General features: G+C 38.8%; 1 protein-coding gene across 1 annotated transcript in view; it reads right to left on the minus strand.

Annotated features, from left to right (window-relative positions):
* Positions 1-6,284: 6,284 nt before the first annotated feature.
* The window catches only part of RB1 (RB transcriptional corepressor 1), an 80,014-nt gene continuing 62,034 nt past the window's right edge, over positions 6,285-24,264 (minus strand). Inside the window, exons 18-27 of the mRNA XM_059836296.1 lie at positions 14,166-14,284; positions 13,593-13,738; positions 12,737-12,882; positions 11,874-11,978; positions 10,683-10,796; positions 10,425-10,591; positions 9,465-9,495; positions 8,967-9,109; positions 8,505-8,554; positions 6,285-7,255 (exon numbers count right to left, since the gene is read on the minus strand). Coding sequence (XP_059692279.1) covers positions 7,182-7,255; positions 8,505-8,554; positions 8,967-9,109; positions 9,465-9,495; positions 10,425-10,591; positions 10,683-10,796; positions 11,874-11,978; positions 12,737-12,882; positions 13,593-13,738; positions 14,166-14,284 — 1,095 coding nt within the window. The 3' untranslated portion in view covers positions 6,285-7,181. The remainder of the gene's footprint in view (positions 7,256-8,504; positions 8,555-8,966; positions 9,110-9,464; positions 9,496-10,424; positions 10,592-10,682; positions 10,797-11,873; positions 11,979-12,736; positions 12,883-13,592; positions 13,739-14,165; positions 14,285-24,264) is intronic.

Raw genomic sequence — 24,264 nt, forward strand, 5'->3', positions numbered from 1 at the left:
CATGGTCAGAATGTGCAAAGGTTTGGAAAGAAAGACTCAGTGTCCGTCAGCTTAGGAAATGTGTCCACTAACATGTAGGTTTTGTAAAGATGGCTGCAGCGTAGCTGTATGGTGAGAGTTCATTGCCAACAGTCAGAATTTAACAACCAAAATCTAACGTGGTAACTACCCTTTCCAACTTAAAGTCAAGCAAACTAAACTATCATTATCTTGTCCATCTGTTTTGAGTTTTTTCTTTTTCTTTTTTTTTTTAAACAACCTGCATTTGGATTTTATGGGACAGTGACTTGTTTGCTGCTAAAGCTTCCATAGTATACTTCTATCACCAAACTAAGTTAATATGCCATAGTGGGCTGCTTTTTGCCTGGTTTATCATCCTGGTTTATCAGAAAAACGTGTTTTTCTGAACATATGATGAAGTACTATAAATTCTTTAGGATGAGAGGCTTTCTGATTTGTAAGAGGATATGTCTTACTTGGTGTTTATTTGGAGTGTAAATACGTATGCCATGAAGAGCTTCAGCTGAAGAATGAAAAGAATCTTCCTTTCCATTACACCAAGCACATCCCTCGCACCCCAATGGGCCAGAAAGCATTCACAGTATTTGTCTGGATGGGAATTATTGTCCTGTGTGTTTTGGTACTGAGAAAACCATCTGGTTGCTCATTACCAAGAAAAAGAAACCCAAAGAAAATCTCAAGGAAAGTGAAGTTCCACTTGAGGTTTGTTTATTCCTGTCTTACTATCTATCCCCAGATAGATCATCTTAAGAAAAATGGAGAAAAAGATAGTTTTGAAGTGATAAAATGGGTCTTACAATTGAATTGTAAGAGTGAAACTCACATTATTTGCCACATGGCAATAAGGACACCTAGTCCAAATACGTTGTTTCAGGTTCTCCTTTGGTCAGTGCCGCGAGGTAACCATACCACTTACCTTACGTGCCTGTTTTAGGTGAGAGGAGTTGCCCTCTGGACATGCCTGTCTCTCATCACTGATCATCAAGGGGACCAGACGGCTAAGGTAGATGCTTAATTTCTAACTAACTGACCCATGTTGCATGGAGGGAGATTTGCCCCATTACAGAAGATGCTGAGCTCATGAAGCATTTACTTGAATTTTCTAATAGGCAACTGTGAATTAACCCTGAAAAATTATTTCTTTTAAAATTTTGACTGGGTGAAATGGCTTTAAGTGCCTTTTGTAGTATTTTACAAACAGAGAAGGCAAGAAGCTGGATGACCAGGCCCAGTACACCGATATAATTAGGCCTGCGACCTTCCCTCAGATCCTTGCTATGCCACAGAATCCTTCGATGACTTTTCCTGATCCTCAGATGTGGTTTCTAAGAACCTAATTCCCTTAAATGATTGCAGCCTCATTTCCTCATTTCTTAAGTAGAAATAACTGTTCTTTATTATATTGGAGGATCATTTCTCAAACAACCCTGTTCCTTGAGGAGGAGGAGAAGCAGATCCTCAGAGAAGAAGATGAGAAGTAGTGAGTAGTGCCTCTCTTCACATCAGTCCCTGTGGGTATGATTGGAAGGGTGAGGCATGCGGACAGCAGAATTTACCTAGGAAGAGGGCCATAAGCAAATTATTTTGGAAAATATTGTGGTAAAAAAATTACTTGTGTTTGACACATTTGCCACAGACTCACTAGAAATATATTGGATCATCTACTGCCTAACAAGCATGTTCTGCCACCCTCTCAGTGATTAGTACAACTTCCTCCAGCAGCCTTAAGTCTGTAATTCAGCAGCTGTGTCAGTATTTTGTATTCAAACAGAACTGGTCAAAAACTTTCCAGTACGTAATGCAGTTTCATCAAAACCACAACTTCCCTGGGGGACGAGATTAGTTTTGTTAAGTTTGTGTTGAAAGGCACTTGACTCGGGCACACAGATAGAGGTTAATGCAGACAGTACAACAGGATCATAGTAGGGCACAACTTTACTGCAAACCTTGTATGATATAGCTCAGTACTAATCATACCAAAACACAGACACAAGGCAATTCTATGTAAGGCAAGGCTGGGTAATTCCAGATGTTTTGGTTAAGCCAGGGATGGCTGGAGTGAAGTCTGCCCCTTTCAGTCCTGGGATCAAGAACTGACAGATTCACCTGCCAGCATTTTCTTAGCCGTAGCAGCACATAGAAAGAGGGTGTACCACCACAGCCCAACCTTTGGGTAGCAGCTTGTACTGGATCCTGTCCCACATATGCAGCATTGTGCTGCCACACAGCCAGCCTCACTAGGAAATGGAACCAGCTGGGCACCTATGCCACTTGTAACAGCCTTTCGGTCACTCCGGCCTTCCCAAGAAACGTACTATAAAAGGTGTCTCCAAATGTTTCTGTTGTTTTACTTAAAGAACCAAACCAAAACTGTAAATGTGAAATGATTGGTTTTAACTCAAGGTCTGATCAAAAACATTCTCTGTTCAACGAAGAGCCTGGTTCCCTGGAGACTCCACTCCATGGAGTGATAGCACCAGGATATGATAACCATGCTCCTAAGCTGGCTCAAGTTCGTAACACAGTAGTTCAACAACTACTGTAGTCAAAATGGTATGCGTTCTTAGCAAGGCATTTTTGGCTTAATATAACCAATAGTGCCATGTTTTTTTCAATTTATTTCCTTCCTGCTCATTATTTCCAACCTACTGTACACATTAAAGGCTAGTTGCAATTTCAGAGTAATTGACAAAGCCTGTAATTTTGAGAAAAAGCATCTCTGGACTGAATGAGGGTGATTCTAAAGATCCAATGTGTCAGTGTTGGCTTTTGTTCACACAATATGTATCATCTGACCTGGATGTGATAGCATTACATTCATAGAGACATGTATTTATTTATTTTTTTTAAACTTTCATTTGCATGCACTTTCCTTGGCACTTAAAGGTCAATGTTTTAAAAAACATGCTGGCTTAGGTGGTTAAATGTTGATGCATGTATATAAATATGTGCTTGAAACCCAGTCATGGGATATTTTAGAAGAAATTAGAGATGCATTTTACCATTGTGAGTTGGTCTGCAACAAACTTATGTTTGTGGATCTTGCAGGTTAAATACCTTATTACAAATGTAAGTATTGTTCTGATTTAGGACACCACAGACAAAAAGGTATTTGCTAAAAAGTGAAAACAAGGTCAAGCATAAACTGTGTCTGGGGTTTAAATAAAGAGGCATGTTCCACTGTGCAGAAAGGGAAGCAGGTGGGTAACTTTGTGAATCAAATGGAATTTGAAAGAAAAAGAAATGACAGGGACAGGGTTCTCTTAAGTTCTCTTAAGTTACTGAAGCTAAGAGCCAGCATTGCATTGTCATCTAGTACCCACCTCTAGAGTTTTATTACAATGCCTGGTAACTATGTAAACTGCTGTTTTTATATGATCTGAACAATTACCACGGGCTTTCCTTGTAAAGCAAAGCATTTAATTACCCCATAGAGGCAGGACTCATTGACCAGCACCTAATGACATAGAAAGTTTACAGCCTGAACATAAAATTATGTTTTGATGTCTTGTTTCTTTATAAACTTGCCTGGTTTTAATAGACCATTAATAAAAGTACTATAATATTTTAAAACTGTAAGTGGGATTTTTTCCTTTCTTTTCAGTAAAACTGAAGAAAGTCTGATAATTGTAAACTGAGTTGACTATGTAGTTAGTAGTGTGGGAAAAAAAGAAATAAAACAGAGATAATATTTCAGAGAGGCATTTTAGACTATTTGCGTTCTTCAGGAAATAACTGCCACCAGATAAAGAACTTGTAAGCAGAACGAAAACTGAGTCTGCAAAGAAAGAGCTGGAGAATTTGCGTAAGTGTATTTCCACCTTTCAAAGAAATTAATGCCCCAGTGACTTAATGATTAATAATACTGTCCTCAAAACACCAAGAATTGTTTCTGCAAGCAAATGTACATTATGACCAGCTTGTTTGTTACATTTTAAAATCTTTTACCTCGTACTTCACACAGCCATAATCTTCTCCAGCTGTTTCACATTTGACACAGCTATCTTCCTGCAGCCACTCCTGTACCTGAAACCATGCAGATTACACATTCTGTAACATGTAAGAAAAACCAGCGTTTGGAAACAGGGGACAGCAGCAAGAGATGAAGGTATAAAACTGCAAATAAAGAGGCTTGGAGTCAGCTCATCCATCTCGAGATGGCTACACAGCCAAGCCAATAGATTAAATTCCCCTTAGCATCAATGGAGAGAAACAGGCCTCTCAGATGCATTTCACATGACCTCATTTTACAGATACAGCTTAGACAGAGACAAGTTTGCTCCGCAAATGTACGTTTCTCCACTGTAGTTAGAACAGTTTGATCAGTGGTGCAATCATTACCATTAGGCACCTGAAATACCCGTCCCATTTTCTGTCCAACTCTTCTCTGAATTCTAATTTTCTTTTTTCCTGAAAGTTTCAATATTCTAGCCCATCTGGAATACAACAAGGTCTCGCTGTAAGAAAGGTACTCTCAAACATACATAGTGAGATTTCCAAATCTGATAAAAAGCCATCAGTTTCAATACACATTTATTTGCATACGTATCTGCTTAAAAATAAGACTCTGAAAATGTGTTTTCAGAGGGGGCACGGACTGGCAAGTCAGCCAGTGCACTTTGTGCTCTATGCATTGTCATGAACGCTGATGCTATAAATAGCACTGCAAGTTCAGCAGAGTTATGAGTCACAAGGCACCTACGGACTCTAATAAAGCCACGACAGGGAGCCTGCAAGGCTGACATGCCTACAGCCAGACACCCGGCCCAGAACGCCATGGCAGTTTACACTGGAGTTTTGACATCCTGGGCTGTTTTCAGCAGCTCCGAAAGCAAAAGAATGGATTATGAAAAGCAGGGTGGTGAAATGATGAGGACGCTTCTAAATGCAGACGCCACCTTCTCTGAAGGACTGCCTCAAGCACCTCTGCAAGGGCCGTGACGGTCACCCAGACCACGACATGGGCCTGTGTCTGCCAGAAGCATTACCAATGGTGACCCTGGAACAAAACGTCTGGTGAGAACAACATTTCCAGAATGTCCAGTGGAAACGTCTGAAGGTAACTCCAAGCCCAATGGCGCAACTATTTGGACTTCTGCACCAGTAGGGAATTATTGGAGATGGAGTGACCTCAGCTTGTACCAGCTGCAGCATCATGGTGGAAGTGTGATACAGCAGGACATCATTACCATATAAAGTCACCTTCTCATGTAATAAAAGAAAATTACCAACTATAAATCTTTTAAAAGCTTTTTTATTTATCTTGAAAGGAGAGAAACTGATTAGTTGTATAAAATATTATCATACATTTGATGTAAAGCCTTCAATCTGTTTGAACAAAAAAATACATTGTCACAGTAAAGAAATAATAAATCTGCTTAGGTACTGGACTCTGTAATGTTACCCCCTTAGCCAAAGGGTCACGGAAGAACTTGAGCGGTTGTAACAGAGCTTACAGTCAATGCACCCCATTGTTAACATATATTCTGTCTGTAAAACTCTGCAAAAAGTGAGAAAATAAACATAAGGTACTCTAACACTTTTGTACATTTTTCAGGAAGAAAGTTGAAGCCATATCGAGACTAAAAAAATAACTGAGTTTTAAAATTCATTGACAAATCAGTGTGCTGTTTGTAGAATTTTTAGTAGCTCTAGGATTAGCTTCCGTTCAACACAAGAACTGATCTTTAAAATGTACCAGGGTAAGTATTCTAGGTTCAGCTAAACAATTTCTAAGTAAGCTACCCAGAGAAGATGTTGTTTTAAAATGTTTCTGTAATGAATAGCATGCTTTTCTACTGTAACTGTTTTAATTTAAGTAGCTGCAAAAGCTAAATTTTATAAAAATGGGTAATTTTAAAGCAGGACTTAATTTATTTACTTATATTTGAATCCACTGGAAGTAAAACATGTGCTTTCCTTAACTGGCTATTTTGCAAACCTTTTATCGTTGCAAGAAAAATTCCAGTATCTGAATTAGTAACTTACAAACACGTAAGATGAAAAAAGGTTTGGGTTTGGTGTTTTTTCGCTAGTTGTAACAGTTCGTAAGTTGCCTATTAAACTCTGCCTTTTCAGTAAAATAAGGCAGACTGATTTTCCCAACACGGGCTCGTCAAGTTTGGCTTTTGTGCAGATGCTGCAGTAAGGCCAACGGGAGATGCCCTGTGCTTTTTGGAGACCAGGCTACTCTTACCTGGAACCCAGCTGCAGACACTCAACTTTCAGCTATAGGAAACAGATTTGGAGCCTGTTTCTCAAGCTATTTGGCTTGGCTACAGTTGGGTGAAAATTTGAAGAAATAAAGAAAATTCTACATCATTAGAATTTTTAAATCTTATGTGTACCAGGTGGGATTTAGGTTTGGGGTTCTTTTTTCTTTTTTTTTAGTAATTGAGAATTTTCCAAGATAAGAAAGTGCACATCAAGTACTCTGCATTTGAGAAGAAGCTTCAGCTTCTGGGATGAATCTCTGTGGGATTCCTATTCCATGAAATTCAAACTGATGGACAGTGTAACTGCCCTCTGAAATTACACTGGGGCAAGAGCTGGGGAAGGAAAAACTACAAAATGCTAAGTATTGGTTTCAGTAGTACGGCTACATGAGTTCACTTTGAATTCAGGTTGTATTTCTAATGTGAGGCCCTGACTCTGCAAGGTCTATGACTGCTGTGCAGTTTAAGTTAATGGGAATTTGATGTGCTAATTATATACAAAGACAGAAATCTTTGCAGTATCTGGCCCCTCATTTTCAAAACTTGCAAGTAATGAAAATCTAAAAATGAAATCTAAGAAACAAAATTAGTGCATTTCAAATCATTCTAGCTAACGTTTTGTCTTTAGACAGAAAAATCCAATCCAAGTAGACTGAATTGGCTTAAATCAGTAATGTTGCAATAGGAAACTAAGACACGTTCCAAGTCTGTTTTTAAAATCCTCAAAAAATATATATAAATTAAATTCAGTGGCTTACATTGTATATATGCTACATCATAAGGCAAAGTATCATGAAAAACATTTAAAAAATTAAAAAATCCAAATGCTTTCAACTAGCAGTTCGGAATAAAAAGCAACTAAAAAAGCAACTCAATTAATGAAGGCTGTAAAACAAAAACAAGCTAAGAGGGCCTGCAGTGCAGCCCCTGGTCCTGAGAAGAATCTCACTTTTCTTCACTGGCTGAGGTATCATTTCCATCATTCAGTTTCTGCTTTTGCATTCTTGTTCGAGTAGATGCTAAAAAAAAAAAAATTAAATACTTTCTTCAGAATTACTTCAGACATGATTGTTTATTGTAAAAATTGGTAATGACACAAGGAATTGAATCACACTATTCTAAATAAAACAAATCCCACATTTTAAAAGTAAACACGTAATTCTGAGCTGCTTCAGCAATTCTTGCACCTCTTAAATTCATTCCACCCATTCACTGAAGTTCTCATTGCTTCTGTACCCTCACTTTTGTCCGTTTTCATCCTTAAGGCAGGCAGATGGACTGCCTCATGTAGGGATCTTGTCTTGTTGCCAGGCAGATGCTATGGGATGAGCAATCCCCGCATCCCACTGCCAGCCTGCCCAGGAAATGCCCTTTCCCCCCCACAGCGACACACACCAACACAATTGGACATGAGACAGATCATCCCCTCTTAACCTCTGCCACAAGTAAACACTGGAACATTTCCCCTACCCTGAAATAAAGGAGAGGTGCTGAGGTCGGTAGTCATACATATCCTGACGAGCAAACACTTGCTAGGTAAGAATTTTTAATGGGCAAATCTGCTCAGTTACAGAGCTCAGATTCCACCAGAGAGTGAGAATGCCTGGTCAGACCAAGTATGTATTTTCCACTCCCAAGAAGGAACAACTCAGATGTGGGGATGGGGCCATTTTGCTTTTCATGAGCTAGATCTGAGTTTCATTTGAAAAACAGAAAAGTGATCCCATAAAATCTGAAAGAAATGCTGATCCACAATAGAAGAAAAAGCAGTGTCAGGCATTTTAGTATAAAAGACAGAAAAGCAACATACAAAATTACATAAGATTTTCCTGTATATATAATTTTCCTTTAATATACTGTAATCGCCTAAAAAGGTGTTCTGGTCAACTAAATGCTGCTGCAATTACTACTGATTTCTACCTGCAAGCTGTCAGCTAAGGGTCTTTCGCTGGAACAAATGGGAAAGCCTTGACAAGCTTTTAATTCCATTTCAAGAATTCTAGTGTTTAGGAAGAATGTGTCATGCTTACTTTCTTATTCACGTGTAATATAGCATCCTCTATGCTGCTGTGTCATTTAATATCCTCAAAAAGGCTTCTGAGGATTTCCATTTTATAATCTGCATTTTCAAGATTAAATACAAGTACAAAAAACTAAGCAAGTTACTGAAATGACATGAACGGTAAGCAATGTTTTTATCTGAGTGGGCATGAACTGTTTTATCCAAGGCACTCACTGCTGTGCAGTTAATGAAAAAATAATACTCACTCATTTCTGCAAGCTTTTGTTGGAACTTGGACTCCTGGGGTAGGTGTTTGCTGCAGACAGAAAGCATGTGATTAAGCGGAAGTTGAAAAAAAGAACTTTTTATCCTCATAACCTAACTTTAAATCAAGGTTAGTTCATTTCAGTGCTATTGCCTTCTCTTACAAAGATGCAAACTCCTTTTTCCTCCACACTAAACTGAAGAGTTGCTTGATTTCTCATATGTCTAAAAAATTTGGGGTTTGTTTTTTAGAAGACTGACTAAAGACGACAGCATGGTTTAGCACTCAGCAGTAACACTGGGAAGCATCTAACTGAGAAGTAATATGCTACCATCTCTCGTTTAATATATTTACTAAAGTTCACAAATTAACAGAAGTTAGGATGTCAGGAAGAAGTTAGGATGAAAGGCCCCAAAAACCAAATACATGTAAGTTTACTGAAAAGCTGCGAACAATCTCTCACCTTCCATCTGCTTCGTCTTGCCCTTCTATATCAAAGCGCAGCCTCTTCAGTGGCTTAGGAGCAGCACTTACTTCTGCGCTGCGTTTTAGCTGGCAGTCACTGTTGCACACCATCTGGTTTATTTTTTGAAACTTTTCAGAAGTCTGAAATTACAAGAAAATAAGGAAAGAACTGCCAATAAATCCTGAACTACTCAAACTTTCCAGATTATCCACTAAAAAAAAAATTAGGAGTTCTAAAACTCTGCAGTTTAAGAACTCTATCTTCTTACAAAGCAGCTAAAACAAAATGCAAAACATTTTAAAAGTGAATTCAGGATATTTAAAAGGAGTTAAGAGGACACCCCGGTAACCTTTGTGCTTAGAGATTCCATGAAGCACTATGTTAAATTAGAGACACTCACTGGCCAGTTCTACAGGTAGGTGTCAGCAGGCTATCCCACATTCCTCCAAAAGTTACATGCATTCAAGACCAGGAATTAAAAATTTTAAAACTCACCCCAAATGATTCACCAATTGACACCAAAATTCTGCCAAATGAAGAAGAGAAGTGTTTAAGATTAAGCTACATTTAACAACGATAGATGCATCCACTAATTTGCACAGCTTAGCATAAGACATTAACAAAGTGTCTTCCTCTCTCCCTGCATTAACAGTGCAAAACCAGACTGTATTTCACTGTGTTGAGACTGTTCACGTTTCCATTCGGGCCAGTGAACGCTGAATCGCCAAATCAACCGTACCATACAGACAGAAAAGAAACCGTGGCTTGAAAGAATCAGAGGGCCCCACAGTCCATCTCTTAACAGCAGGGAGACACTTCAGTGCTGGCTAGCCAGATAATCATCCTTTCATCATTACCTTTAGGTGTTTGCTAATCAAAACCATGCAGGACTTCAACCTAAAATATACAATAATATTTTAACTTTTGTCCACAGTGGGCCAGCTGCAATAGGACTCACTTGATCCTAGTCTGAAAAACCCATTGGAGACTTGCACATTTGCTGTCATCCTCATCTGCTAAAGAACTAGTGACCAACAGTTTGAAATGTTCTGCTCAGTCAACTAAATACTCTGAACCATTTTGTTTCAAAAAAGTATTTTCTCTTTAAATACATGTACAAAGCTCATCTATGTTTTTCAGAAGTGTGATCCAGAGTCAAAGCCAACAACATTTACGCAACTAGGTCAGAAAACCCCTCTTGGATGTGACTATTCTAAAAAAAAAAAAAAAAAGAAGAAAAAACCCCAGACTCCTTAAGCACACTGACTCAACTGAAACAGAAAAGTGCTCAAAGATAAATAAAGATGCCAAATATAGGACACAAACTGTTAACCAGGAAAGATATAATAACCACAGACTATTGACAAACTAGACTGGGCGACTTTCTGATTTCCTTCCACTAAAATCCAAAAAATACCTTTAATTTAGTCGAAGAAATGCTTGTCAACAACCTACCTAGACCTTGGAGTCATCTTTGTGGGTGACTGAAACCCATCAGAGAATTTGTATGGACTCTTCAAGGGTGAGATGTAGATGTTATTGCCAGCAGGGACACGCCGAGGAGAGTTGGAAAACTGGTAAGGGCTGCGAGGAATGTGTGGGATAGGTGACAGAGTAGGAGGCTATAAAAATAATAAAATATTCATAAGGTTTTATTGCCCATATATTCCTATTCTATTCAATAATTAATACTAAACACAACTAGCAGCTTACCCTGTTGGAGGCATACTGCAAAATGTTCGTTTTCAGCTTCTGCATAAACACTAAGTTGTAGAAGACTATAATGGAGTCATACTGCTCTTCCCTGATAAGAACACGTTTGAAAGTCTACATAGGGTGAGAAAATCATGCACAGTAAAAAAAAACCAAAAAAACCCCCAAAGGATGACAATTTTTTTTACATCTGATAAACTCATAAAGCCATTCAAAAAAATCTGTGTTAGATAAAAGCTAAGATGGCATGTGTATTGTATGCAAGCCATTGTAACTACTATTTAGAACTGTTTTAAATTGTTTCTTTTTTCCAAACATGTATGAACATCAGTAGAGGCACCTACTGAATAAACTGGCACAGCCCCTTAGTGCAAACACAGTTCATCAGTACTTCAACATTTTCCAAATTTAAGCTCCATTTACTTTTGCACATACAACTGTCAAAAAAAGGCTTCGCTACTGTGCACACCTTGCAAGGCTAAAAAAACCATTACCGACCTGATGTGGACAGAATAGTTCTTTAGGCTTGGAGACAGAAGTGTGGAGTTTGGCCGAGGTGCACAAATACACTATGAGAAATTCTGCTACTAAAAGGATGCCTACAGTTCAATTAACTGTTTGATTGTTTGTTTAATTTTTCTATTGATTTAATTATCATTTTGTGCAAAGATTTAAGTACAGTAAAGCCCTTACAAAGAAAGGAACTTCTTAGTGTCAGAATTAAGCCTGCAATTGTAATACATACGTACCTGTTTGATATATAACCTTACCTATCTATTTGATAACTTTCTGTAGAAGCATTTACTAGAAATAAGGTATCTGCTTATCTCCTCTTAACGCTGTTAGGTAACTCTTAAGAGAACCTGGGTTGTCTTTGAAAATCCTGTTAGCACTAGACCTGAATCTTTCATCCAGTCTCCACATAGATTCATAACCCACTATTTAGTATCTTTAAGTAAAAAAGTGGAATGAAGTTTGCTTTCTGAGGAGAGTTACCAAACTATTTGTGCGAGATGTTTAAAGGGACATTTTGTTTTAGAGACAGTTTTCTCCTCCACAAAATGGAGGTACAGCGAAGCAGTAGTTTTCTTTTGTATGTGCAAGTGTAGTTCGGAGGTTTTTTGTTTTAGACAGAGAAACAATTAGTTTATAACATTTATATGGAGGGATAACATTAAAGAATTTCCATACCTCTTGATTTGTGTTGGGAAGCTCCTTGTATGCCGAAACTATTATTTTAAATCTAAGATCTACATTCTTTACTTTGCATATGCCATACATGGAACACATCATGATCTATTAAAGAAACAAGACAAGACAACTGGAAATGCAGAAAATTAATTCAGCTTCTTCATTTCAAGTTAAGAAATTAATTGGTGAGCTTTCTGTTACTGCTTGTGCTCTGTAAACTAGCATGCAACTCAACTTCATAAGAACTTCCAGAATATAAGTCACAGAATCACAGAATGATAGGGGTTGAAGGGACCTCTGGAGATCATCTAATCCAACCCCCCTGCCAGAGCAGGTTCACCTTGAGCAGATTGCACAGGAACGCGTCCAGGCGAGTTTTGAATATCTCCAGAGAAGGAGACTCCACAACTCCTCTGGGCAGCCTGTTCCAGTGCCCTGCCACCCTCAAAGTCAACTACTGTTCCCTCCATTTCTGTATGACAATCAACTAATTGGAGTATCTCCTCAAACTCATTTCACATGCTGCAGTTTTAGGGTAGAGTAACAAAACATTTATCAGCCACACACTTTGTCTTCCCAAAGAAAATCAGTATTTTCTTATGCAAGTTATTAGAAAATTCGGTGTGTCTTCATTATTTTGAAAATAGCTGTAAATAGTATTTGAAGATCCCATATAAGTAACTGCCAGTACTTAAAAAAACCCCAGAGATGACAGACTTCACTCTAAATTAATTTCTCCTTTGAGCGATCAATAGAGAAACAAAAATCTCAGATTAGAATTTCTAATGGTTAAAGAATGTATAAAGAACCTTTTGTTCAGGAGAGTTTTCTAAAACTTTTTAAAACTTCTTTGTTAATGTTACCTGGTCCAAGTGCCTGTCTCTCATAAGTTCATACTCATTTTGCAGTGTGTGCTGGAAGAGGGTCCAGATCAAGGGTTCCAGGTCAGGATGTTCAGAGAGAAGCCGAAAGAACAGGGTACGCAGTCGAAGATAGGCCAGTAGATACACTTGAGAAAAAGAGAAGAAAAATAAACTGAAATGGTAATAATAGGGGTATACAAAATAAAAGGAGCATGATGGAGGATGGACAGCAATTGAACATTCACCATCTCCCACTACAAGAACTACGACCCATCAAATGACGGCAGCAGAAGCCAGGTTCAAAATAAATGGAAGATTCTTCATACAACAGGTAGTAGACACATGAAGTCCACACCAAACAATGCTGCACACGTATGTCTATGTTGACTCAAAAAGAGTCTGAACAAGCATTTGGAACACAAATCTACTAGGAGTTACTAAGCAGACACACTGCAAAAGGCTCAAGAAAACCCCCTGAGCTGGAGAAAGTCAAAGCTTGGCAAAGCATTCAGGGGAAGCTCCTTATATGCTTGCCCAGTTCTTAAGCTTCCTGTGACATCTATTTATGGTCACTGCTGAAAAAAGGATATTTTGATAGAAGAACCCTCCATCTGAGCCCATATGGCCATTCTTACAATCAGTAGGTAAGTTTTCAGTTCGAACTTGCAGTGTGTAGAGTGCATGCATTAACCTGCTGACATCGTTTTACTATTTCTTCCAACGGCATCTGAGGGTTTACACGGTGTTTACTACAGATTCTATTATAATCTTTTAAGAAATGTTGAGTTCCAAAACCCAAAAAGGATAAATAACAAGCGATAACTTTGCAATTTCAGCATGTACAGAAGCAACAAACCTTTTTTGTAGAAGAGAGAGAGGGAGGTAGATTTCTGTGGTTTCTGTGTTTGGGGGGTCACAGCTGGCTGAGCATCTGGCGTGGAAGTAGCACTTGGAGGAGGTCCAGATGCTTTCTTCTTAGGAGATCTCACAGGAGAAAGATAGCTGAAGATTCAACATATATTAAGCACTTCAATGTCACAGGATAAAGGAACAATTTCATATGAATAATACTTGCAGGAACTCTTCCTTCTTCCCCTACTAGAGGAAATTAATTGCTACTGTAACCTGTTTTTCCCATATCAGGAATTAAAAATTCAAGTTATTGATTAAATACCTGATAAAGGGACTTACTTACTCCTAGACAAGTAAGAAAACAGTTTGCAATTGCAAGTTTGATAGGGCTTGGAAAAAAATATTTCAGAATTTCATTTAGCTAAATTTACATGTGTAAGCAGCAGCAAATATAACAGTTCAACACAACCCAAGTACCAGGCCTAACAAGTAGGAAAACAGAACGCAACTGGATTTAAATATTAAGGGCAATATTAACTTCACATTTTGCTAGACCTTAAGCACACATGTCACTTACAGGTCTGCTGCCGTGTGATTATGTTGGAGAGGCAGATTGAGAGTGGAAGTGGGCTCAGGCTGATCAGTTTGGCCTTCTCGTTCTTTTGACTGCTTGATAAGATCGAACAGAGGTGACCCCTAGAAAAATGACAGTAACAGTACATAATACTTAGAATAGACAAACCAGACTGGATGGATTTTGTTCCTCCTTCTCTAAAAAGAGCCCCCAAAATATGATCCTAAACAGAAGATTAATGCTTTGAATACTTCAGAACACTCATATTTTGCCAGATAAATTTTAACTATTTAAAACTGACAAATTTTAATGATTAAATACACCAAACACTTTTCCTGTTTCAATAGCAGTCCATTAGATAAAGGCTAACTGCAGAGCTGAGACATAGTTGTATTCTAGAGTCTCTTATTACTTCCTATTAAATAGCCATTCCTGAAAAGAAGAGCAAACAATACAAGAAAATACATAAAAGGTCACATTTCCAGAAAAAAAACCCTCTTCGGTAACTAAAATTTACTGCTGTATCCAGTGTCAATCCATTTCTGCTACAACATCTACCCAGTATTTTACACGTGATAATATACAAAATACGGTCATAACTCATTTAACTGCACTGGGGACTATTCAGATCTCTACAGTACCACGTTCCAGAGCTACCTCTGGCAAGAGTTATAGTCACTCACATTAAGCCTCTGCCCTCAAGCCCAAAACCAAAAAACATTTTGATTTTATGTCAATTATCAGTACTTTAGGCAAGGCAGCTTGAGGTAGAAGGCGATGCAGAGAGGATGTAAGTGGAATGGAGAAGGTTCTGGCTGAAGCAACACTGGCACTACTGCTGACATTAGTAATGAAGAGCAGTCTTGCAGAAACAAACTCTCAGGCTTTTGCTGCTTGTATGTCATGTACAGAGTAGAATTATGCTGAAACAGCAAGACTGCATGGGAAAATATTTTGGTACTGTATTTATAATTAATTTTGAAAACACAGGGTTGCTGGCTTCTGGTTTTTTATTTTCTTTAAACAGGAGACTCATCCTTGAGCACAATGTTGCCTTCCAAGAGTGCAGCATCAGAACTCCAGAAGCAATAGAAGAACATCTGATTAGCAAATATCTGCCTTCTCCAGCGGAAAGCAGTGTCCATAAGACTGGGAATGAAGTGGGCAAAAACAGACATACAGCATTTTCCTCCAAATGATCCCCCAAAGGACAGCAGTAAAATCAATCAGCTCAACACTTTGTACATAATGCATCTTCTGATTGTCCAAGATCTATTTGATCCTACAAATGCATGTTATTAATACTAAAATATGATGGCACGGACAAAAAATCTGTAGCTACAATAACAGGCAGGAGCACAGCATGCATGCAAAGCAAGCTGTATCACCTGGCTAAGGCAATAAGAAAAGGCCTAGTAAAACCAGACCAGTTTCACTAGAATTAAAACTAGCATTAAGACTTTCCTCGTTTAGCCTTATTTCTAAAAAAGAACACTTCTCTTCTGAAGTGCATCAACTAAAAATTCAGAGCAACAAGACAAGAATGACTTGAGATTTACAATTTTTCACATTGTGTAATTTTAAAATTATGATTCTGGCAATACTGGAGCTGTTTCATCCATAACAGAAAAACATCGGTCACTGACTCATAACCACATAGTTATTTCTCCATCATTTCTCAACTAGATCAGCTCTTGGGCTGTTTGCATCATCTTTCCCTGGGCTGAGGAGTGCACACACTTCCTACTTGTTTCTTTCAGCGCTGCCCTTGCTGGAAATGCAGAAACATGACCTCCTCCATTTCTTGTTCTTCCAGCCACTTGGCCTCTTCCTTTTTATTATTTCCATCAGCGTTTCACCATGCTCTGAAGAATCCAAATTTCTTCCCAGAGCAACCGCTAATCCATTGCTGAAACACTTCTTGATTCCTTGAGTAAGAGTGAATCCCACTTCATTTGACATTTTAGCTATTAATGACTAAGAAAATATTGTTTTCAATGAAGCATCAGTAGGAGGAAAGGGGTTGATAAAGGGGAACGAGAGTTCAAGAAACAGAAGCAAAAGTTACTATTTTTGAAGCTAGCACTCGAGACCAGCAGCTCCAGGTCCTCTCTCAATGCTACTCCAATTTTCACTATACAAAGTGTGATTTCATTAGATAAAGTGAGGGGGCACAGCAGCTTACTGCCTATGGAAGGGACCTGCCTACTTTTGCATCATTTCCACTCCTCCTCTTCTACCTGCCAGCCTTGACAATCAGTCAACCTCCACATAAGTCAATTCAATGCACTAAACCAGCAGAAAGTTAACAGAAAAAGCAAAGCCAGATTTAAGCCAGCTCTGCAGAGAATCACAAGCAAAACCAGAATAGGCATTAAGAAAAGACAGGGCAGCCACGCCATGAAGGTTGGGAGCAGAGCAGGAAAGAGCAGGAAAGAGCAGGAAAGAGCAGGAAAGAGCAGGAAAGAGCAGGAAAGAGCAGGAAACTGGGATTATGAGGTGCCCTGCATTTACTGACAACAACCTGTTCCATCAGCTGACTGGCATACAAAACTTTACCCTACAGGAATTTATGAAACCTCCTGCCGCTTTCCATCCGTTACATGAACTACAGTTAGCAAGAGGATATTCTTTGTGTAGAAACACCTACTTACAGAGACCGAGCAGCAACACGCAGCGAGTCCAAATACATCTTTTTGGCTCCCTCAAATATTAATTGACACTGTGGTTAAAAATGTGTCAACATAAATGGGGTGTTGCACCCAGGTGGCCCCCAGCAGTGCAGACCAACCAGCATCAGCAACGGTGGGATGTGAGAAATCACCGACTCAGCACGTGTCCTTGGGCAAACCATGGTCAACTCGCTTACCGTGACTGCAGAAACTTTGTTAGCACTGCACTTGCAGGAGCAGGAAGAGATTATTTAGTTTTCAAACCTGGTGAAATTTAAGGCAGGCGTTCTGCCGATCACAATTTCCACTTTACAGATGAGAGGACTTTAGAGGAAGCCCTCTGTACCCTTTCCCTAGGGACCCCTACCCACTCTCACTGGTAGCTTTCCAAATGCACAGCCACGTAGCTGGAGAAGAGAAGTTGCTACACTGACAAGACTGGTGCTTCACAAAAAAACCCAGAGTATGCCATAATGTAGAAATACGCAGAGGCAAGTTTTCTCAAATGCATCTACCCTCCGCCCTGCAAAAGTCGTGGGTTTAATTACAACCTTGCCTCCTTTCTTCCTATTTAAACATGAAAAAGATTTCTACTTAGTCAATCTGACGCGCATTCTGCAGCTTGCAGGAGTCGTCAAGCTTATCAGAGCAAACTCTGTTCGGCTTCAGTCCCACTACTTGGTACAAACAATCTACCTCTTGCTCGAATGAGCGAAATATAATGTCATTAACCAGACAATTACCAGTCCTCTAGGTAATAGTCACGGAAGAACTTTAACCCCCGAGTCCAGCTTTATCAAACAAGAATGTTTATCAGTAACTTGTTTTTAAGGCAACATTATTCACACTATCTTTTACAAATTTTATATTGCTTTTCAAAGCTTTTAAGCAGCATTTCAGGACAAGAGGTCACCTCAGATGCATTCCTTTCACATGAAAGGAGTTTTGCACAGCTTTTACTTTAATTTAATGCTCAGTAAGTGATTAATTTTACTAGATGCAGCCACAGAATAAATTCTACTAATTAAGTGAAATGCTGCTTTTCATTTGAGACTTCCTTGCGATGGCTAGAGAAGCCCCCTTTTATTAGTGCGAAAAGGGAGAAAGCAATTAAGGCCTAAAATTCAGGGTCAAACGGCCGCTGGCATCAGAATGAAGAGTAAGACTGAAACTGGACTCAGTTCCCTCACACTCTACCCAGGGCTAACTACAACTGCAGAGCTAAACTCTGTGAATTAAGCGGGACTTCGTTAAGCGAGGCTCTACAGGATGCTTCCCGGCAGCAACACCTGCATCGCAAGCATCTGTGGTGATTCTTCCCCAGTCTGAAAGCTCCTTGTGTGGACACAACAGGCAGAATTTCTTCTTGGCTAATCTTTATTTGGCTATGGTGAAACTACAGGACACACAGGTGCTTCCCAGCTTCCTGATCTTTACATCAGCTCTGTTCCAACAACATGTTTAACTGGACTTTGGATTCCATGAAAAGATTAAACGAAAGACCTAAATCCTTAAATACGGAGGACAGGGTTTGGGTGTAGTCCACTGACTACAGAGGAAGTCCCTGAGCAGCTTTACTCTCAGCAGTGCTAATTAGCAGTTCGCAGTATTTTAAAACATGCTCTTGTTTTTGTTTTCTATTGCTTTATGGTTTTATTCTTTACCATAATTTCCTAATCAATTTGCAGGTTTTAGTTCTTTGTCAACAATAAATTTTACTGCAGTGTTTATCACTAAACTATGTGTCTATCTCAATGCCAAGCTCCCTTGGGGGGTTTTTTGGTGTTTATTTTTGTTGTTGTTTGTTTTTTTTAATAACCAACACCACCTCAAATTATTAAATCAGTCAATACAATACATAACATTAAGAAATGTTGTTCTTCATAATATGCTAAAAGGTGGCTGTGATTCTGCAAGGCAAAACAAAGCTGATTTAGAATTGACAGCTTTGGAATGGAAGTGCAATGACTGGATTGGCGTGAGCTATTTCCACTTTTCTTTCCCATGACAGAATTGCACGCCCAGATGGTTGACTTCTGCTTGCAGTTGTATTTTCAGAAGCTTCACATGAAAATTAGTATTCAGATTTCTGAAATAATTCAGGCCTGCCAAAACAAAATATACTTCACAGTCTAAATTTAAACAGTATTTACCATGAAAAAACAGTAAGATTAAGGACCATGTTTTCATTTCAAACATATGAGCTGTGTTATACAAATTATGATCCTATTAGGGCTTGTTCTTAAAAAATTTATAAAGAAAAACATTAACAACTGCAGTGTTAATGGTTTAATTCATACAAGAATACTGTCAGATCTGCTTTTAACTCCTTAGAGCAAACATATGTTTAAAACAAGTCCTATTCCTACCTGACTGATCTCCAGCATTTAAAATCAAGTAATACTGTCAATCAAGCTTTGTGAGGATCTCCTTTTATCTAAATGCGTAGTATGCAGAGGGGGGAAAAAAAAAAAGCAGAAGAGAAACAGTGACTGTTAATTAGTTCTGGTCATTTGAGAGCGATATTTTGACAGGTTTTTCCTCCTCACACAAGCAGCTTAGAAAGTCATAAACTACCGAGGAAGTGACAAGCACATACTGATACACATACAAATCATGAAAACTCTGATTATTTGAAGTCCTTGACACAAAGCACGTGAGCAGCTGACCTGAAAGCGGGTGTCCTAGCCTCAAGCCTGTTTGGAGTTTTCAAGTTCAGTTCTCTCATGTTCCAGTTTCTTAGAAAATAAAATAGCTATTGCACCAAAAAAAAGAGTAACTGCTCTCTGCTCTGGCACGTAGGACCCACTGTGGAAATGTGGAACTGATTTAGGCAGTCTCTACTGTATATACACACGTATTAATAGGAAATCAAGCATCTCTAATGGGAGAGATGGAGATTTCCTATCAAAAGGTATTTGAATTCCTAGCAAAAACGGAGTTCAAATCTCTTCAGTCAGAGAAAGCAAGCCAGGTCACCACAGCGTGGATATGCATCTTAAACTTGTGTTGCTCTAAATAATGCTGCAAAGCCATTCTCCTTGCAGTTTTGCAGTAATCTGGTCTTCCTCAAAAGCCTCTGGAGAGACCTGGCAAATCTTGGTAGAATTCAAAAATTATTTCAGAGCAATCAATACCACAATTTTCCACCCCTCTACTCCCAAAACTGCTCTTCACCAGATGGTTTTATATTAACCAATTATCTATGATTTACAGGGTCTCTCAGCAAAGGTCCATTGGGCCACCTCACTGCAGGATGCCAGGGCAGCATCAAAATAGGCTTCCTAGCAATGAAGCAGGATGCATGTGAAAACAGCCATCAAACTTCTCAGGGGCCCACCACACATGCGTCCTCCCAGAAATTATGGGAAGGCGTGGGGACTGATGGAAAAAAAAAAACCCTCAAGAAGCATATCACAGCAAGACAAACAGTTGATAGGCACAATGAGGTATTTGGGGTGATAGCTGCTTTTAAAAACAGCAGCAACAAAGTCAAGTTAAATTAAAAAGTGAAACAAATTTGAAGACAACTCAGGGATTCCAGCAACTCCAGGTTTTTACTCCAGTTTTTAAATTTTAACCATAAAGATGATAGACCTTCTGTGTAAGATAGCGACTAATACTATTGGTATGTTCAAAAATACTACACAGACTGATGATAATGCTCTGCAAATAGGGAAATGACTGACATAGTTATTGCTTTGTAGCTCTGCAAACCAATCACCAGTTGAATATTGAAGAGAAAAATGAAGCATGTCACAAGGACTGCTCCTATTTGCCAAGCCTGCGAGACTAACTTTTTAAAAATCACTTTGAAAGGAGTTTTGAAAGACAGTCTACAAGCAGAACTACATTTTTATTCAACTCTTTTGTTTAAACTACTCAGGATGGCCCTGGGAAGACTGCTACTACACAGCTTGCAGGAGGCTCTTGCACCACTTCCTTCAGCAGTTTTTTGGCTCAAGACTCACACAACTTACAGCGCTTTTTATAAAGAACAAGAAAGGCTCGCTGAGTAACTACGGAGTTAATATTCAGCACATTAAAGCCTTAACTACACAAATACTCTAAGTTAGTACAAGGCAGTATTCCACCAAAAGACAGAGTCCCAAACTTCACCATCTACTTGTGCCCTCCCTCCCTCCTCCCCACCATCCCCAATCCCTCTTGTGTCAGCAGAGTTGGAGATCTGGTCCAAGGAACTGAGGTTTTGTTGTTGGTTTTATTTTGTTGGAGGGTTTTTATGTTGGTTTATGTGAACACATTTGGCAGGGGAGGCCTTAGTTTCACATTCAGAGCAGCTTCGCCATCCAGTTGACCTTACGGCCATGCACGCGTTCGCATTTTGTCAAATGAAGAGACAGAAACAAGGGGCAGGAGGGTGACATGAGGCGCCATCGTTCAGTGGCAGTACCAGGGCAGAGAAAGGGAAGTCATGCCTCACAAATTCCCAGGTTTTTCCTCTAAAGGGGTCAACACATCTTTGAATGGGATGATCCTGCGGAAGATCTCCAGATCTTCAGATCAGAGGCTCTGACAGGCTCCTTCAGGTAAGGCTCTTTCTAAAGAAAGTGCTGCCGTAGGGCAGATGCAGTTACTGCGTAAACCACAGATATTGAAAGTATGAATAAATGGTCGATTTTCACAGTGGAGAGAGGTTATCAGTGAAGTCTCACGCTCTCTGCTGGGACTGCTTTAATGTTCACAAATGACAGGGAAATGTGGCAGGGGCAGGGAAGAGAAGGCTGCTAGAAGCACAAAATTATTGCGTTTTAGGAAAAATAAACTCATTGCAAAAAGATCTCATGACTTTCAATGACTGGAGGATAAAATAGCTATAATAGTCAATGATGATAAAAGAAAAATAATCAATAGGGGAAAATGGCCTTAACTTTACATTTTAAAAAAGGGCTCTAACTATACCATTATTTAAAAAAAAAAAAGACAGATATTTAGAGTTAGTGTGGGTAATTCTGAAAACACCAACTCGACACTCAAATGTCAAAGCTTAAAGAATTATTAGCAAAATAATAAAACAGAGATGTTATGCCAGTATAGTTGCCCATGGATTATCAGAGCACCAAACTAAATTATCAGGCAATAGGACTGAAAGCCAAAACCAACTACTTTATCGTACAGCCTGAGTGTTCAGCTGTGGAAGTAACTGCTACGAAACATGAATGTGGACAATCCACTTTGCTTCAAAAGACAACTGCATACGTAGGCCCACAAAGCACCACAGAATACAGTAATCCTTACTATGTATTTTTTGCTGAACATTATCCAAGAAATAGCATTGTAGGCTCATCCTCCACGTATTTTTTTTTTTTCCCCAAAGCAATTGCTATGAGCCTCTGCCAGATGGATCTGTGGTCTGCACTGGCAGTGGTGCTACAGAAACAATCTATACCTGAAGTAATTAGCATGTTTATTACCTAGCTCCCCAGTGTAACCAGGCTTCAATATGACTAATTCTTGGACAAATCTTACTTCTCAGGATTTTTAGGTGAAAACCAAAGGTCAAAGACAAACTGAACTGATACCAGTTTCTTCCGCTCCGCGCAAGAAATCGTGTACAATGCATAAACTAAAACCCACCCGATGTGAACCATTTGACTGTCGGAAACGATAACGTATCAGTCAGCAACAAAATGTCCTGCCAAAAATCTTGAGGTTGAGAACTGTATCAACAACCTTAAACTGTGACAACACTACAGAGTGTGAAAACTTTTTCAGTACAGGAAGTAGAGAAGGCTTTAAAGGGCTTTAAAGGACCACTACATTAACTGACATCACACAGTACTAAGAACAACACTTCTATAGTTATTTCCATATATGAAAAATTATTACACTCAGCAGCAAAACAGCACTCAAGCACTTACTTTCTTCAGAAGAACTTTTGGGTCAAAAAATGCCTCTCTCAGTAAAGAGAACGAACTTATGTAATTACTGTGGTAACAATCAAACAGATTGCCACGGTATCACATCACACTTTATAGCAGTTTCGTTTTTAATTGACTTACACAGTCCTGGTTCCCAGAATAACAATTAAGAGCAGTTTCAGGAATTATTTTTCCAAGTACAAGTGGAGACATGACAACGAAGTGCCTCTGAGATTTTCGGTTATAGCCAGTAATTCAGTTCCAAGTGTCATGTTCTTTCAGTCTCTCATTAGCTGGACAAATTTAGGTACAACGTACGATCAACAATTCTCTTAATCCAGCTAAAAGTGGTAAGTGTGCCAGGAAACTCTGTAAGCAGCAGTTTTTGAAAGAGCAGGACAGTATCTCTTACCAATATAACCAAGGAGTCAATGAGTTAGGAACTGAAGAAAAAAGGATACCACAGATAATCTGCAGAGGATGTGGACGAGCTGCACATAAAGACCAATTCTCTAGAAAAAGTAATATTAGCTAGGGGATGGTACATGTCCTGAAACCACTAAGAGCAGACTGCTCTATGTTATTTAAAAGCAAAAAGGACTATAAATATCTTGCAATGTGCTTCATATAACCTAAGAGAGAAAAATAGGACAAAGAAATAAGAGTTCCAAAACCAATATGCCATATTTCATAACAAAATATGGCAACACGAGCATGAAAACTCTTTTATGCCATCGATTTATCGACCGCTTTTAGGAAATATTTTAACCTGAAGAAAATTACACATGACAAAGAGAAGAAAGAAAAAAAGAAAGAAAAAGTTGTTACAAAACTGTCAGTGCAACAGCATTTTGGGCATAAACCCATCCCTTAAGAAGAGTTTTGATCTTCATTTGAACCAATACTTCTGTGACTACCATTACGGAATATCTCAAGCTCAGTTACCTCAGTCTATACCTAGTATTTGCTCAAGGCAGACAAAAGCTGGCAGTCATCGTGTTGTGCTTAGCTTTCAAAGCAGAAGCATATGCAGAGCTTCTGAGCACTCAGTTGACAGAACTTGACAAGATGTCTCAAATTAAACGTTTCTGCCTTACAAGCGGTTATTTAAGAATCAGACAAAATACAGTATAAGAGAGGTGAGGAGTAGTATACTGGAAATCAGGTTAACAAGAGAAGATTAAAGTATTGGGCTATTATTTAGTCTTCATTAAAAATACATTCTTCCCAATCTGAAAATAAATAATTGAATTTTGACAGTGTGATACAGAACAGTATAAAAATCACTCAAAACACCCCAAACTTTTCAATAACTTGTCTGAACAGATCTGAAACAAAAACTTGGAAGACACTGGTATCTATATTTTTTTATGTTATACCCGTTTCATACTTACTTTTTAGTAATTTTACAAATCTAGTATTTTAACATTTACTAAGTGTTTTTCCTACTGTTTTCTCTCAAAGTATGGCAGCTAGTTCTGAGGCAGATATTACAGTGCTCTCTACTAAAAAAATGGGCTGATCTCCTTACCGCCCTGGCTTTTTTCT

Source organism: Gavia stellata, chromosome 1 (assembly GCF_030936135.1).
Source record: "Gavia stellata isolate bGavSte3 chromosome 1, bGavSte3.hap2, whole genome shotgun sequence".
Classification (NCBI taxonomy): Eukaryota; Metazoa; Chordata; class Aves; order Gaviiformes; family Gaviidae; genus Gavia; species Gavia stellata.